Source organism: Heterodontus francisci, chromosome 38 (genome assembly GCF_036365525.1).
Source record: "Heterodontus francisci isolate sHetFra1 chromosome 38, sHetFra1.hap1, whole genome shotgun sequence".
Lineage (NCBI taxonomy): Eukaryota > Metazoa > Chordata > Chondrichthyes > Heterodontiformes > Heterodontidae > Heterodontus > Heterodontus francisci.
The window spans coordinates 25,296,588-25,312,938 of NC_090408.1; the positions used below are offsets into that span (position 1 = coordinate 25,296,588).

Genomic DNA, 16,351 nt, shown 5'->3' on the forward strand with positions numbered 1-16,351 from the left:
AATGTAACAGTTTTTGAGCAAGTGAAAGGGGGGTGGGCAAAGAAGAACAAGAAGGATGGACTGTGATAGGATGGAGGAGGGAAGAGATTAAATGACAGATGTCATGAAACAGAATGGAAATGGAGCGCTAAATAGTTGTAGCGAAAGACAAAGCATGAGTCCAGAGCGAATGCTAATGGCAGAATAATGAACAGGTCTGTATGAAAGCAAAAACATGAAAAATAAGTTTAAGACTAGCACATGGTTAAAAAATTAAATAATAAAAAAAATATATAAAAAAATAAACAAAAAATCATGGGGCTCATGGTCTGAAATTATTGAACTCAATATTGAATCCAGAAGGCTGTAGAGTGCCTAATCGGAAGATGAGGTGCAGTTCCTTGAGCTTGCGTTGATGTTCGCTGGAACGCTGCAGCAGGCAGAGGACAGAAATGTGGGTATGAGAGCAAGGTGGTGAATTAAAATGGCAAGCAAACAGAAGCTCGGGATCATGCTTGCAGACCAAGCGGAGGTGTTCTACAAAGCGTTCACCCAATCTGTGTCTGGTCTCCCCACTGTGAGCAGCGAATACAGTATACTAAATTGAAAGAAGTACAAGTAAATCGCTGCTTCACCTGGAAGGAGTGTTTGGAGCCTTGGATGGTGAGGAGAGAGGAGGTAAAAGGGCAGGGAAGGTGCCATGAGAAGGGTGCGAGGTGTCAGGGGTGATGGAGTGGACCAAGGTGTCAAGGAGGGAACGGTCCCTTCGGAATGCGGAGGGGAGGGGAAGATGTGTTTGGTGGCTTCATGCTGCAGGTGGCAGAAATGGCAGAGGATGATCCTTTGGATGTGGAGGCTGGTGGGGTGGAAAGTGAGGACAAGGAGAACCTTGTCGCAGTTCTGGGAGGGACAGGAATGGGTGAGGGCAGAAGTGTGGGAAATGGGTCGGACACGGTCAAGGGCCCTGTCAACCACAGTGTGGGGGAATCCTCAGTTGAGGAGAAAGGAAGAAATATAAGAGGCGCTGTTGTGGAACGTTGCATCATCAGAACTGATGCGTCGGAGACTGAGAAACTGGGAGAATGGGATGGATTCCTTACAGGAGGCAGGGTGTGAGGAAGTGTAGTCAAGGTAGCTATGGGAGTCGGTGGGCTTATAATAATCACTAATGGATAGCCTATCCCCAGAGATGGGTAGAGAAGTTGGGGAAGGGAAGTGTCAGGAATAGACCGTGTGAAAGTGAGAGAAGGGTGGAAATTGGAAACTAAGTTGATGAAGTTTTCCAGTTCGGAGCGAGAGCAGGAAGCGGCACCAATAAAATCGTCAATGTACCGAAAAATGAGTTGGGGAAGGGGGCCTGAGTAGGACTGGAACAAGGAATGTTTGACATACCCCACAGAAAGACAGGCATAACTAGGATCCATATGGGTACCCAAAGCAACACCTTTTATTTGAAGGAAGTGAGTGGAGTTGAATGAGAAGTTGTTCAATGTGAGAACAAGTTCAGCCAGGCGGAGTAGTGTGGTGGTGGATGAGGACTGGTTGGGCCTCTGTTCAAGGAAGAAACGGAGAGTCTTTAGGCCATCTTGGTGGGGGATGGAGGCCTCGAGAAATTGGGCATCCATAGTAAAGAGGAGGCATTTAAGGTCAGGAAACTGGAAACTGTTGTAATGAAGTAGGGCGTCAGAAGAGTCACGGATGTAGGTGGGAAGAGACAGGACGAGGAAGAAAAAATAGAATCGATAAGAGGAAATAAGTTCAGTGGGGCAGGAACAGGCTGAAACAATGGGTCTACCGGGACAGTCCTGTTTGTCAATTTTGGGAAGAAGATAGAATCGGGCTGTTAGGGGTTGCGAGACTGTGAGGTGGGAAGCTGTAGAGGGAAGACCTCCAAAGGAGCTGAGGTCAGTATCAGTCCTGGAGACAGTGGCTTGATGTTTGGCACCTTCCCATGCAATCGCAGGAGGTGTGGTACCTGCCCTTTTACCTCCTTTTTCCTCACCATCCAAGGCCCCAAACACTCCTTCCAGGTGAAGCAGTGATTTACTTGTACTACTTTCAATTTAGTGCACTATATACGCTGCTCACAATGCATTCTTCTTTACATTGGGGAGACCAAACGCAGATTGGGTGACTGTTTTGCAGAATACCTCTGCTCGATCTGCAAGCATGATTCTGAGCTTCCGGTTGCGTTCCATTTTAATTCACCACCTTGTTCTCATGTCCACATTTCTGTCCTCTGCCTGCTGCAGTGTTCCAGCGAACATCAACGCAAGTTCAAGGAACAGCACCTCACTTCCGATTAGGCCTTCTGGACTCAATTTGAGGTCAATCATTTCAGACCATGAGCCCCATTTTTTCTTTTTGTTTTTCTTATATTTATATATATTTTCTTTATTTTTTAACCATCTGCTAGTCTTAAACTTATTTTTCACGTTTTTGCTTTTTTACAGAGCTGTTCATTATTCTGCCTTTAGCACTGTCTCTGGATTCACTTTGTCTTTCGCTACAACTATTTAGCGCTCCATTTGCATTCTGTTCCATGACATCTCTTGTCACTTAATCTGTCCCTCCTCCATCCTATCACAGTCCTTCCTCCTTGTTCTTCTTCCCCTTCCACCCCCCCCCCCCCCCCCCCCCGCCCCTCACTTATTCAAAGACTGTTACATTTCTAACTGATGCTAGTTCTGATGAAGGGTCACAGACCTGAAACCTTAACTCTGTTTCTCTTTACACAGATGCTGCCTGACCTGCTGATTTCAGAGTTCCAGCATCCGTAGTATTTTGCTGTTATTTTATGTTTTCTAATTATCCTGTTTTGGGCCTACACTGACTTCTGAAACACTATTATAATTTCAGTGATACTGCCATGATCAACTGGTCTCAGTGTAAACAGTAACGCACCTAATTTTGTTTACTCTTATAAATTTTACATTGTGACAAAGAATTGGAACTTAATCCTAAAGCCCTGTGGTTAATAAATTTGTCAAGCAGAATAAAACTTTTTTTTAAAAAAAAAATACACATTTCCTTTTAGGGTAAGGTTTTTTGGCAGATTTTTGCCCCTGAGCTAAATTGTGAAATAAAATTACAGAATTTCATATCTGAATATGCTTAAATCATTTAGTGTAATCTGCAGAGCTGTATATTTTTATAGTATTATCTGATATACTTAAACAGCTTTTCAAAGGTTCCAGCAATTAAGTATTTAAAAGCTACAGACTTCTATAATTTCTTGTAGGAGCTGCTCATATCCATGGGTCATTGTAAACCACCATCCGAGCCATTATTAATGCTGCTTTCTGATCAGTTGATGAGACTAGGCTTGTGAGGAAAGATAATGTTAACAATTTTCATGTTGCTACCCCATGTTTTCCTATATCCTGCAAATGTGAGGTACAGAATAGGGTGTTGAAGTGTGAGGATTGCTTATGCTAATTAGGATCATTTTCCTGTTCTGGACTGTATCTTGAAAAAGAGCTTCCTGTCAATCCTGGGACAATAATTTTATGTATTCATTATATACTGTTTTTCTATAAAGGTGCTCCGTTCTTAAAATGTTTTGAGGACTTGTGTTAACAATTATGGACATTGGTTCATTTGGAAAACTGAAAAGATTCCATGGAGGCAAAGGTCACTGGGAAGATACTTGAGCTTTGTGTTTAAAAACAACCTTTCCTGATGTCACATGCCTTAAGCTAAATAAACAACTGGAACCTTGGTGACCAGCAGAGTTGTTTACAGAGAAGTGAAATGTCACCGTTTATGGTTGTCAGGAGGTTTTGACTTGCTGTTGGGATCTGGACTGTTTTGAAGGCAGTTGGAGGCCAGCCTGCTGAAAGAGAAGACCAGTTCATATTTTCTCCACCTCTCTGAAAATCCCTGTGAATCCAATGTGATAGTTGAAACCCCCGATGACACATTTCTCCTGGAAAGCCTGCCAGATTAATTCTCAACGCCGCCTGAAAAGAACTGCTCCAGAAAGATCACAGTGACAGCAGTCTACGCATATTTGGGAAGCCAGGATAAAGGGACAACTGATCATCCCATATCTTCTCCTTTTCCTTCAAGAATTAACAAGTATTTGGCCAAAGTATTTTCTTTTGACAAGTGAATCCCTGCAGAGAAAAGTTCTTTTTTTTTATCTTACCAGTGTGTGTGTGTGCTGGGTATCTAGTAGGGAATATCTGTTTACATTCATATTTCAAACTGTATGTTAATGCTTTGCATCATTAATGGATAAATCTTGTTTTATAATAAACTGATAATTTTGTTGTTTATTAAAGAAACTTGGTTGGTGTGTTTTATTCTGGGATAAAAATAGAGTGTATGATTGGCTGTATCATTAACTGGGTAAACATTTAAATAGATGTTGTGACCTGTGGAGGAGTGGAACTAGTGCACTCCTCCTACCTTGGTCATGACAACATCCTCTGAAATAAAGACCAACAGAGCTGTTTAGTTCTTGTAATTCAATTGTGGCATCATGCTGGTCCCTCATATTGAGGACTAAAAGATTTACATTTATATAGCTTCTTGGGACATCCCAAAGCACTTCACAGCCACCAAATTACTTTTATAATGCAGTCACTATCATAATGTAAGAACCGCGGCAGCCAATTTGCATACAGCCAGGCCCCACAAACAGCAATGTGATAATGACCAGAAAATCCTTTTTGTGTGTTTGTGGTTCAAGGATAAATATTAGTCAGAATAACTCTCCTGCTTTTCTTCGAGATAGTGCTTTTAGGATGTTTTATGTCCATTTGAGAGAGCAGACGAGGCCTTGGTTTATTGTCTCATCAGAAAGATGGCACCTCCAGAAATGCAACACTCCCTCAGTACTACACTGGGCTGTCAGCCTAGATTTTTGCGCTCAAGTCTCGAGTGCGACTTTAGCTCTCAACCTTCTAACTCAGACATGAAAGTGCTGCCAACTGAGCCATGGCTGACAATGCTGGATCATCGCTTTCTCTGGTCCTGCTGTAGATCCTTTGCTCGCTAATCAGCTCAAGACAGAACCTCTAGCCGCCTTACAGTGGTCACAGCAGTAAGTCACTTGTTTGAAATTCGTTGATTATTGCGACTGTTTGTAGTTTTCTTGTCTGCTCAACTCTCGCAGGCCTTCAAAATGAGACACAGTGTACCATTGTGGTCTTTCCATTGCTATGGCTTCTTCGGTATTGGTGGGGATGCTAGTTAATTTAAGGGTGCCTTTCAAGGTGTTTTTGTGCTGCTGCCCAATTACAGTAAAGTACATGTTTCAGAAGCATATGGTAAGTTGTCTGAGCCACGTGGCCAACAAAATGTGCTTTGTTGAGTGAGTTTAAAACTCACTCATCTGTCAACCACATAATTTATCCCGGGACAAAAAGAGTTTTTTTCATACACATAATGCATTTGACGTTTAGATCATGTTAGTGACCTAATGCACTTGAATCTCCATGCATCCCAACTATGAATTATTATTCACGTCTATTGCTGAAAAGAGACATTCTGTCGAAGCTTTTTATCTTGCACTCATCAGGACAATTCACAAGAATACCAATGTAAGGGAAGCAACAAATTTATACTATTTTTATTTTTTATTTTTATTTTATTTTAGAGATACAGCACTGAGACAGGCCCTTCGGCCCACCGAGTCTGTGCCGACCATCAACCACCCATTTATACTAATTACCATTAATCCCATATTCCTACCACATCCCCACAATTCCCCTTCCACCTACCGATACTAGGGGCAATTTATAATGGCAATTGACCTATCAACCTGCAAGTCTTTGGCTGTGGGAGGAAACCGGAGCACCCGGTGAAAACCCACGCAGTCACAGGGAGAACTTGCAAACTCCGCACAGGCAGTACTCAGAATTGAACCCGGGTTGCTGGAGATGTGAGGCTGCGGTGCTAACCACTGCGCCACTATGCTGCCCTATATACTATATGAGAAGAGAGTGCTGATTGGTTGGCAAGTGGACTCTGACCATGGAGAATGCACCAGTTTATGGTGACTGACAGTTAACTGCCAAGCTTAGTTTGAAATTTAAAGTAAGCAGCTTGACTCTGATAGATCAAGGCATTGCCCTGAGGAGTGAACCAGCAAATGGCTGTCACTTTGGCACAATGTGTGTACATGTTCTTTCTGTCTGCATAGAACAGGGCCCTATGTATTAATATATGTAGCTTCCAGTATGCACAAATGCACCACACTGTGAGCCCTACTGACAATCTTAAATTAGTTGTCAGCGTAATTCTTAGCACACTGAGGATTATTTAGCAAATGTTGTCCAATCGCGAATCACTTCTCATGTTGGACACTCTGTTTTGAGTTTTGCAAGCACAGGCTGATTGGGTACATCTGTACCTTGCCTCTCGCGAACAGCGAAAGGGACATGTTGTTTGATATGATCCGCCAGTCTTTGGGGCATATGGCTGGCACTGGAATTCATAGATCACATTACTCATTTGTGTAATAGGCAGAATGTCTTTTTGGCTTGACAGCAGCATCCTGTTAGTGACGAACACCGCACATGCTGCCACTGCATAGTAGCAGTGTGAAACAGCTAGCTTCATGTGTTGCTCAAATTTTTGGGATACATTACCCTTTGAGAGTAATATGAGATAGGGCACTTCTCATGGCCGAAAATGATGACCTTGGGCCTGTTCATAAGTTTGCGCGATGTACAGTGAAAGATGATCTGATCGGGGTAACTATTGTCACGCAGGATGCCTTTGATTCGCCCTATTTCAGCATCAAGCTTGCATGGTGAGAAAATGTCTCGAACCTTATTTACGAGGTTGCCGATAGCGCGTGGAACTGTAAGAATTCCAATGCGTGTATTGACCAGTGAAGGTGGGCTTGCGGTAGACCATGGTAGAGAACCCCTTAGAGATTTCTCAACTAGTACGTCAGGAAAGGGAGCTCATTTGACTGCTCCATTTCAAAGGTGAATTTGAGCACAAGATGGAGCCCATTAAGACATGTAAGACATGTAGGAGCTTAGGTATCAATCCCTCAAAGAAATGTTTCTCATGGAACCCAACAAAGTTGTTTGCGAGAGCTGGGCCTAGAGGGGATCCCATGGCAACACCATCTAATTGGACATGCATGGTGTCGTTAAAACTGAACTCAACTGCGCGAGTTGCCGAGTTCCCGAGTTCATAAGTTCAGTGAATACTGATTCACGCAATGGTGGCATGTTTAGATCGCCATGATATAGTTTTTTTAAAATTCATTCATGGGATGTGGGCATCACTGGCTATGCCAGCATTTATTGCCCATCCCTAATTGCCCTTGAGAAGGTGGTGGTGAGCTGCCTTCTTGAACTGCTGCAGTCCATTTGGGGTAGGTACACCCACAGTGCTGTTAGGAAGGGAGTTCCAGGATTTTGACCCAGCGACAATGAAGGAGCGGCGATATAGTTCCAAGTCAGGATGGTGTGTGACTTGGGGAACTTGCAGGTGGTGGTGTTCCCATGTATTTGCTGCCCTTGTCCTTCTTGTTGGTAGAGGTCGTGGGTTTGGAAGGTGCTGTCTAAGGAGCCTTGGTGCATTGCTGCAGTGCATCTTGTAGATGGTACACACTGCTGCCACTGTGCGTCAGTGGTGGAGGGAGTGAATGTTTGTGGATGGGATGCCAATCAAGTGGGCTGCTTTGTCCTGGATGGTGTCGAGCTTCTTGAGTGTTGTTGGAGCTGCACCCATCCAGGCAAGTGGAGAGTATTCCATCACACTCCTGACTTGTACCTTGTAGATAGTGGACAGGCTTTGGGGAGTCAGGAGGTGAGTTACTCACCTCAGGATTCCTAGCCTCTGACCTGCTCTTGTAGCCACGGTATTTATATGGCTACTCCAGTTCAGTTTCTGGTCAATGGTAACCCCTAGGATGTTGATAGTGGGGGATTCAGTGATGGTAATGCCGTTGAATGTCAAGGGGAGATGGTTAGATTTTCTCTTGTTGGAGATGGTCATTGCCTGGCACTTGCGTGGCGTGAATGTTACTTGCTGCAGCGCAAATATCTAATAGCTTCCTGACGTGGTACATTGGTGAATAGGCTAGCAATGTCAAATGAGCACATGGACGTGGCATTGCTATCAATGGTCTGTATGGTTTTCACATATGTGAAGGAATCCTTCACCATATATGTGGAGAACCTGCTCAAAACTGGTTGTAACAATTTGCCCAACCATTTGGCCAACTCATGTTATGGAGAACCAGTCATAGATAAGGCAGAGAGGGACATCACTTTTGTGTGCCTTGGGCAGCCCATACATATGCGGATGCAGCAAGCCGGGAGGGCGAACCCTGTCATATATATATCACCCGGCAGCTCGTTGCTCTTACACAAGTCCAGCAAGTGTTTTCTTGGCTTACTTTAGAGCAAGGTTGTCCAGTCATGTTGAGTGGCAGGTCTGATGGACACGAATTTGGACCCGTCATTAAGAATGGTGTGTATTTTGTTGATATAGTCACGCTTGTTAAGGATGACTATTCCCATCCTTTGTCAGGTTTACTGATGTGTATGTCCGGGTTGGTCTTAAGGCCTCGCAACGCTGTCAGACATTCATGTTGCATGTGGAAATCAGAGACGTCATTCAGAATCCCACAATATGCACGTGCTAGATCAGCTAGGCGCGCTTTCAAGGATTCAGCGTCTTCAGTGGACGCTGGTTTGTGGCGGGAAATTTGGGAGTAGAGGAGTTCGAACTCAGCAAATATCTCTTCCAGTTTGATTTGGGATGAAGGCACACCAAAATTGAAACTATGTGCAAGAACAAACTCCTCACTTTGAGCGTACATGGTCAGAGAGATTTGTACGTGTTTAGTGGCGTCATTAATTGCATTGCTAAACTGCTTCCGCTTAAGTGAGTTTACGGTGCAGCTGTGTTTCAAACGGGTACTGTTTATGGTGTGGTCATCTGTTGAAGCAATATAGCGGCATAAACGGATCAAATAGAAAAATGAAAGAAACTTGCGCACGTCAGACCAAGTGCGGCATAGGGCACAGCGTAAATTAGTAACTCTATTACCAATTTGTTCAGTCTAATCTCTCATAAATGCTCGCTCAGTCATGGGACTGTGTCTCATTTCAGCATTATCGATACATTTGGAAATGAAAACTGGCATAACCTTGGGTTTAATACGCTCTTGGAGAAATTTGATATTCAGCTTACCTGTTCTTAACTTACCTGCAAGTCGAACTATGTTCTTTGCAGACAGAAACAACATGTACACATATTGCGCCTGTTTCAGCTAAACAAAATAAGTGACAGCCATTCGCTGGTTCATTCCTCAGGGCAATGCCTTGACCTATGAGTCAAGCTGCCTGGTTTAAATTTCAATCTAAGCTTTACCGTTAACAGTCAGTCGCCATAAACTTGTGCATTCTCCATGGCAATGCCTCTTCCACTTGCCAACCAATCAGCACTCTCTTCTCATATAGTATAAATTTGTTGCTTCCCTTACATTGGTATTCTTGCGAATTGTCCTGATGAGTGCAAGACGAAAAGCTTTGGCAAAAGGTCTGTTTTCAGCAATACTCAAGTTTGTACTCCCAAATTACTATTTATTATACATGTATTATTTCTACTTCTATTTACTGAATATACCTGTTCTTTTAAATATGTAGAGAGGAACTTGAATCCAAAAGCAGCCTGCCTTAAAAGGAGAGAAGAGGAGAAGGCTTCTGCCGCATCGGCAGAGGCACCACCAACACACCCTGCAGTTCACTCTGGACTCAGCGACACTACCAACCCTATGGGTCATATGTAAACTGCCAGGTACTCCTTTCAGTTTATTGTTAAAGCTAACATTTAATCTTTGCATCACATTTTCTAAGTTCTGCAGTTTTCCTATCCATTGTTCACACAACATTGAGAAGAAGAATTGAAATTTCAGAAGCTCACACTATGTTCAGAAAGATTGTTTCAAATGGTTAAAGCACTATTGACATATGGAATGTTGTATAAGACATTACTTACAATGTATATTCTGCTTTTGTATCAGTAGTTTTAAATAATTGCAAACATTTGTTGAATTACTTTATGATAAGATTTATATGCTCGAGAAACAATGGAATGGGTAGATGTAATGTTGTAGCCTTATATTCGATGTATTGTCTGGTGTTTGTCATGGCATAAGTACAGAAAGTTCAATCGTGGATTTTGGTGATTGGTGATTGACATGTGCGTTTGAGTGTGTGTAATCCAAACCAATGAGAGATTCCATAGATATCTTTGCAGTCAATCTACTACATATTTTCTGCTCTCTTCCCTTTACTTCCTACCCCTTTACACCATGCTAATTTTGAAAAATATGAGCATCTTATTACCCTGAAAGAAAGCACTCGTATTTATATAACTTTTCATTTCCTCAGTACATCCCAAAAATGTTCACAGTATGTAAAGTACTTTCTTTTTGAAATGTAGTTACTTTTGTAATGTAGTAAGTTGATTATATGTGAGGAGCTGATTAATAGTTTGTGGTAATGCTACAGATGTTTGATTTCAGTTGTAGAAGGATAGGTGGAATTCTGCATGTTCTGATGGAAGACTATTAAGAATACAAAGGTATTCTTTGAGAAGATCCAAGAGAATTAAGTGCAGGTACATGCACAATATTGAGTGAACAACAGAATATTTTTGCAGGAGCACACTAAACTAGGAAAATACCAGGGAGTACTCTGACCTGAAAAATACTGCTACTTCAGTCTGTGAACAGCTTTGCAATAATTTGGGTCAGGAAAGCTTTAATATATTTTACAAAGCAGTGTGCCTTTACATATAATGAACTAATTCTGAACAAAATAGTGAATAGACATTTATATACAGCTCCAGTTTAAATATTCGGCTACTTAACTATTGTAAAAAGCATTATGTTTCTTGAACAGTTATGAAAACTGAATATGGAGTCCCCTTGCAAATTTTGAAGAGATTTTCAAAATCATCTAAGGATTATCTAACAAGATTAGCAACATGTGCAATATCAGAACTACACCATATTTAATAAGTGTGTAAGAAGTCACTGCAGATGTAAAATGTCAAATTGAAGGTATTCTGCTTAGTGTTTAACAGAGATATTTATTTGTTTATTGCCATTTTTTTTAAAGTATGGATCACAAAGTTACTGAATCTTAAGAGCAGTAAATGGTGGAAATATGCATCAGGTCAGGCAGCATCTCTAGCATTTTAGGTTTTTATTTCAGATTTCCAGCATTCACAGAATTTTGTCTTAATACTGAATCGTTCTCTTTTTGTTGCAGGTCAGAAGTCTGGATCATTTTTGTAAAATAACAAATGAGTCATCTTTCCATACAAGGACCCAACCAACTAACTTTCTTTCATGAAGTCACAGTTGGAAAAAATAATGCACTTGAAGCAGAAACCCAGAAGCAATCTCTTGATCAATATGGCATCACATTCAGCCCGCTGAAAATCTATTTGTCCCGAATCTGAATTTTGGCCCATAATAGTACATATCAGTCTGTTGCAAGCAGCATTGCTTCCACACAATCAGAGACTGTTGCAATTATTCCACTGTTGCGGAAGTTGCCTTGTGCCTAAACTTGTTGGTTGATGAAATGCATTTAAAACAAAAAAAATTTATTTATTGCTACTGAACTAAAACGTCTACTTTGAAAGGGAAATGTTAAAATCTCAGTTGTTTCATTCTCAGCTGGGCTGATGCTAGTATCTGTTAAAGCTGTTCACATGCAGAGAACAAAGCAGAAATGACCTCTAGCCCCTAGCATTCCCAGAACCTATTAGTGTCTTAAAAAAGGGAGGGAAGAGTCTTCATTGTCCTCTTCATTCCTTTAGCCACACAAATAGCATTTTCCATGTATCCAAATATTCCTCGTTAGAGTGTTTATTTTATGTTCTCTGGTTGTGTGAACAGTTGTGGTCACATTTTTTTCCTACATTATGTTCAATGCCTGTGTTATGAACAATTTGCTATAATAGCAAAATGTGCTTTTATTGAAAAAGGGCAGGTCTGACCATAGCACCATTTAGCTTGAAATAAGATTAGATTTCTTCGAACTTTCAAGTAAAAGCCCATTCTTATTTGTTTTATTTGTAACTATACAAACTTTTAAGCTTCTAGGCTTCATAGTAAATCTTGTAACGTGAAGTGTAAATTAGAAAATTTCTAATTTTAGAATTGCTTTGTTTTGCAAGCAGTTAATACTACATTTAGTATATGTGACAGTGTTTGCTGTAATTAAGCACAGATGCAAAACAAAGGTTTCAGGCTCTAAAAACATAGAGAGCTGATAAAAATCCTTGGTTCACCAGGGCCAGTAGTGTTGACAATGAACAAAGTAGTGCTGTCAGCTTCATTAAAATTCTGGAGGGAAAAAGGAGCAACGGTCACCAGCTTTCTGAGACCATACTTTCTTTTTGATATCTCCTTATCTGCGTGGCTAATCAGTGGAGAGGGATCCTGAGACTGATGCAGCCAGTAATGCAACTGCCCTGAGCTTTGAAGCCATCGTGGCATTAACTCATATGAGTTGTTTTAAACCACTTACAATTCTTTTCATTTCTTCCCTGACTGGTTTCCATTTATATGGATTCAAGTTCCTTAGCTTCCATGAAAACTGTCTTCCATTTAAAAGGAGCATAGGAGTGAAAATATCTGACAAGGTTACTTACTGTTATCTGAATGTTGTCTATAATTGTTGGCAATTGGCTCAACAGAATGAACAAATAATGCATTCCTTTATTCTAAGCACTAAGGCAACCAAAAAAGCAAAATTTGTATAAGTTGCCATGGTGGGCTGATAGGAATGCTGAACACTTGTTTTGGAAGGGTTCTCTGAGAATGAATTCTTTTTTTACAATTGTGTATGATTGTTATTTTAATTGATTCATGGCGACTAATTCAAGAACAGTTAACATCTAATTTACTGTATCTGTGGCCTTGTTCTTCAGTTTGTTGTTTATGAGCTAACAGTTGCTTAAAACGTGCTAAAGTGATCACGTGCCACTGGCCTTTTCTTCTGAGCCTGGTTCTAAGCTTTCTTTCCCTTTGGCTATAATAGACTGCATTATGCCCAGAAGCTTTGCTTCAAAAAGAAAAAAAAAGAAAACATTTGGCTTATTTTTCACTGTAGCTAGTCTTTTATACAATAATCTTGTAAGAAAATTTCTTGAATTCTAAATATTACTCTTTCTAGATTTTTGAAATCAAAAGTTTTCAGTAAAAAAGTTTCTTACTTTATTTTACTATATTAGGTAGCAAAAGTGTAGGGTTATTTACCATAACCTGTCCATTAATATCAGAAAATAAAATAGCCTCCTAAGAACATTGTAGGTTCTAGCTAAACCGTGTAGTACCTATGAAGTATCGTACAAGCTAAATGTCTGAGATAAGTTGCTTCACATCTTGTTCTCCAGTTTCCATTGTTGGTTGATGCAGATTTGTACCCGTGTCAAATTTAAGGTATTGTTGATGAACCTTTCCACGCAACAGCAAGAAGTAAAAGATTTCTGTCAGTGATAACAGAAAACATAATATGTATATATAACATTTATGTAGCAATAAATGTGCCATCTTTTTTAACAAGACCAATGAGTGTTTAACATTTGTTTATGAATCTGTGGGAGTAAATTTGTCCTGTCATGGGCATTACCAACTGCCTGGAATACTGGTGTGATGACTATGTTTGTTTGGTTCCCAGTTTATTTTTTGGAAAAGCAGGGTGCCCTTGTTTTAAAAGCATAGTTATGCTGGATTGTTAATTTCATTTAGGTCGTTCAGTGAATAATCCTTTCTGTATTCATGGCACAAAATAAGTTTAAATTCTGAAACAAGTAGACCCTTTTGTGTGCTATAATGTATTAAAGCAAAATACATCAACAAAATTATCAGATACCATGAATATATTCTGGAAAATACTATGAATTAACAACCCAACCACAAAAGCTGGATGTAATAAACATTCCAAATGGAAGAAAATCTAATGAAAAAAATCACAAGATAAATACAGGTGAAGGAGGCATTCTATCCACCTTAACTCATCCATTTTGAATGAACCAAGTCTTACATTTGCCCCTCCCCACTTGCTGCAAATCTCATTATCTGTTTCTTGAATGAGTCTAAGGTGTTTGCCTCAATCGACTATTCCAATGTCGATCATAACTGTATGAAGAAGTACTCAATATCATCTGTTCTAAGCTTCCCTTCCACCAGTTTTAACATGCACCTCTTTGTTTTAGTTTCCTGGCATAGCCTGAAGTAGTGTCCTGGATTAATACAATTTAATTCTTTACTTTCATAAGGTCCCCTCTTTTTTTTTTAGAGATACAGCACTGAAACAGGCCCTTCAGCCCACCGAGTCTGTGCCGACCAACAACCACCCATTTATACTAATCCTACATTAATCCCATATTCCCTACCACATCCCCACCATTCTCCTACCACCTACCTCCACTCGGGGCAATTTACAATGGCCAATTTACCTATCAACCTGCAAGTCTTTGGCTGTGGGAGGAAACCGGACACCCGGCGGAAACCCACGCAGTCACAGGGAGAACTTGCAAACTCCACACAGGCAGTACCCAGAACTGAATCCGGGTCGCTGGAGCTGTGAGGCTGCGGTGCTAACCACTGCGCCACTGTGCCGCCCTTAGTCACCTACTTTCAAGTGTCCCAGTTTCTTAAAGATTTCGCTGTAATTCAATCCACACAGTGGTTCTCAAACTGGGGTCTGTAGAGAATTTGTAAGAGATCCTTGAAATAATGTGAACAGGACCATTGCTGTGATAGGATGGGTCAGGCGTGTGCTGTTGGAAATTATTTTGATTTCTTGGACCCTGACTAATGCTACTGTCTTGGTTAGTAGCAGGGTTACAATGTCATAAATCCTGCACACCAGGCAGCATGTCAGAAATATTCTAGTGCAGACAGGCTTGTGCAAACAGCAGAGGTGGAGGGGAAAAAACCCTGAAACGTTCAGCACCTGGGCAGTGGAAGGTTACACCTAAAACGGTAACAGTGCTCCCAACAGGAACCACCCAGTCTAATCCTGCTCCAGGAAGAGCAGGGAGATGTGGTGCAGGCAAGTATTTGAAAGGCATGTTGCTGAACCTGTAGGGTCACCTTTCAACTGAAGGGAGTATAAAAGTTTACACGTCACCAATCACAATGTTTGCTAAATCAGACAACCCTAGCAAAGTTTCATACCAGTTCCTTTAACAGAACGCTGATACATTTACATTACTGAATGCAAAGTTTGTAACGAGTTTGCAGTATTATAACTTGGATGGGAGCGGGGGTCTATGATTACTAATCCCTTTTGAAAAGGGATCTTTCAGCCAAAAATGCTTAAGAACCATAGTTTTAACACTAGGCATCAGCACTGCTTCCATATGACATTTTGACCAAAACTTGAATATCTACTGAACATAGGAGCAGGAGTAGGCCATTCAGTCCATAGAGTCTGTTTCGCCATTCATTACGATCATGTCTGATCATCCACTTCAATGCCTTTTTCCCACACGATCCCCATATCCCTTTGTCATTGGTATTTAGAAATCAGTCAATCTCTACTTTAAACATACTCAATGACTGAGCTTCCACAGCCCTCTGGGGTAGAGAATTCCAAAGATTCACAACCCTCTGAGTAAAGAAATTTCTCCTCATCTCAGTCCTAAGTGGCTTCCCCCTTATTTTGAAATTGTGTCCCCTGGTTCTAGACTCCCCAGCCAGGGGAAACATCTTACCTACATCTACCCTGTCTATCCCTTTAACTATTTTGTAGGTTTCAATGAGATCACCTCTCATTCATCGAAACACCAGAGAATACAGGCCCAGTTTCCCCAATCTCTCTTCATAGGACAGTCCTGCCATCCCGGGAACAAGTCTGGTGAACCTTCGTTGCGTTCCCTCCATAGCAATAATATCCTTCCTAAGATAAGGGGACCAAAACTGCGCACACTACTCCAGGTGTGGTCTAAACAAGGTTCCATACAATTGAAACAAGACTTCACGACTCCTGTACTCACATTTTCCTGTGATAAAGGCGAACTTATCATTAGCCTTCCTAATTGCTTGCTCATACAGTCATAGCGTTATACAGCACAGAAACAAGCCCATCGTGTCGACGCCGGCCACCAAGCACCAATTTATTCTAATCCCATTTTCCAGCACTTGGCCTGAAGCCTTGTATGCTATGGCATTTCAAGTGCTCATCTAAATACAACTAAAATGTTGAGGGTTCCTGCCTGTACCACCCCTTCAGGCAGTGTGTTCCAGATTCCAACCACCTGGGTGAAATTTTTTTCCTCAAATCCCCTCTAAACCTCCTGCCCCTTACCTTAAATCTATGCCCCTTCCCCTCCCCACTTGGTTATTGACACCTCCTCTAAGGGA

The 16,351-nt window shown here is 41.2% G+C and overlaps 1 protein-coding gene across 19 annotated transcripts in view; it reads left to right on the forward strand.

Moving 5' to 3' along the window:
• tcf12 (transcription factor 12) overlaps nucleotides 1-13,543 on the forward strand; it is a 455,542-nt gene extending 441,999 nt beyond the window's left edge. For 18 of the 19 annotated variants that reach the window (XM_068017858.1, XM_068017857.1, XM_068017856.1 and 15 more), the window contains 2 exons: nucleotides 9,606-9,756; nucleotides 11,238-13,543. In XM_068017858.1, the coding sequence (XP_067873959.1) occupies nucleotides 9,606-9,748 (143 nt within the window). In that variant the 3' untranslated portion in view covers nucleotides 9,749-9,756; nucleotides 11,238-13,543. Of the gene's footprint in view, nucleotides 1-3,520; nucleotides 4,136-9,605; nucleotides 9,757-11,237 lie in introns of those variants that run through there. The other variant, XM_068017864.1, reaches the window with a different exon arrangement.
• The last annotated feature ends 2,808 nt before the right edge of the window (nucleotides 13,544-16,351 follow it).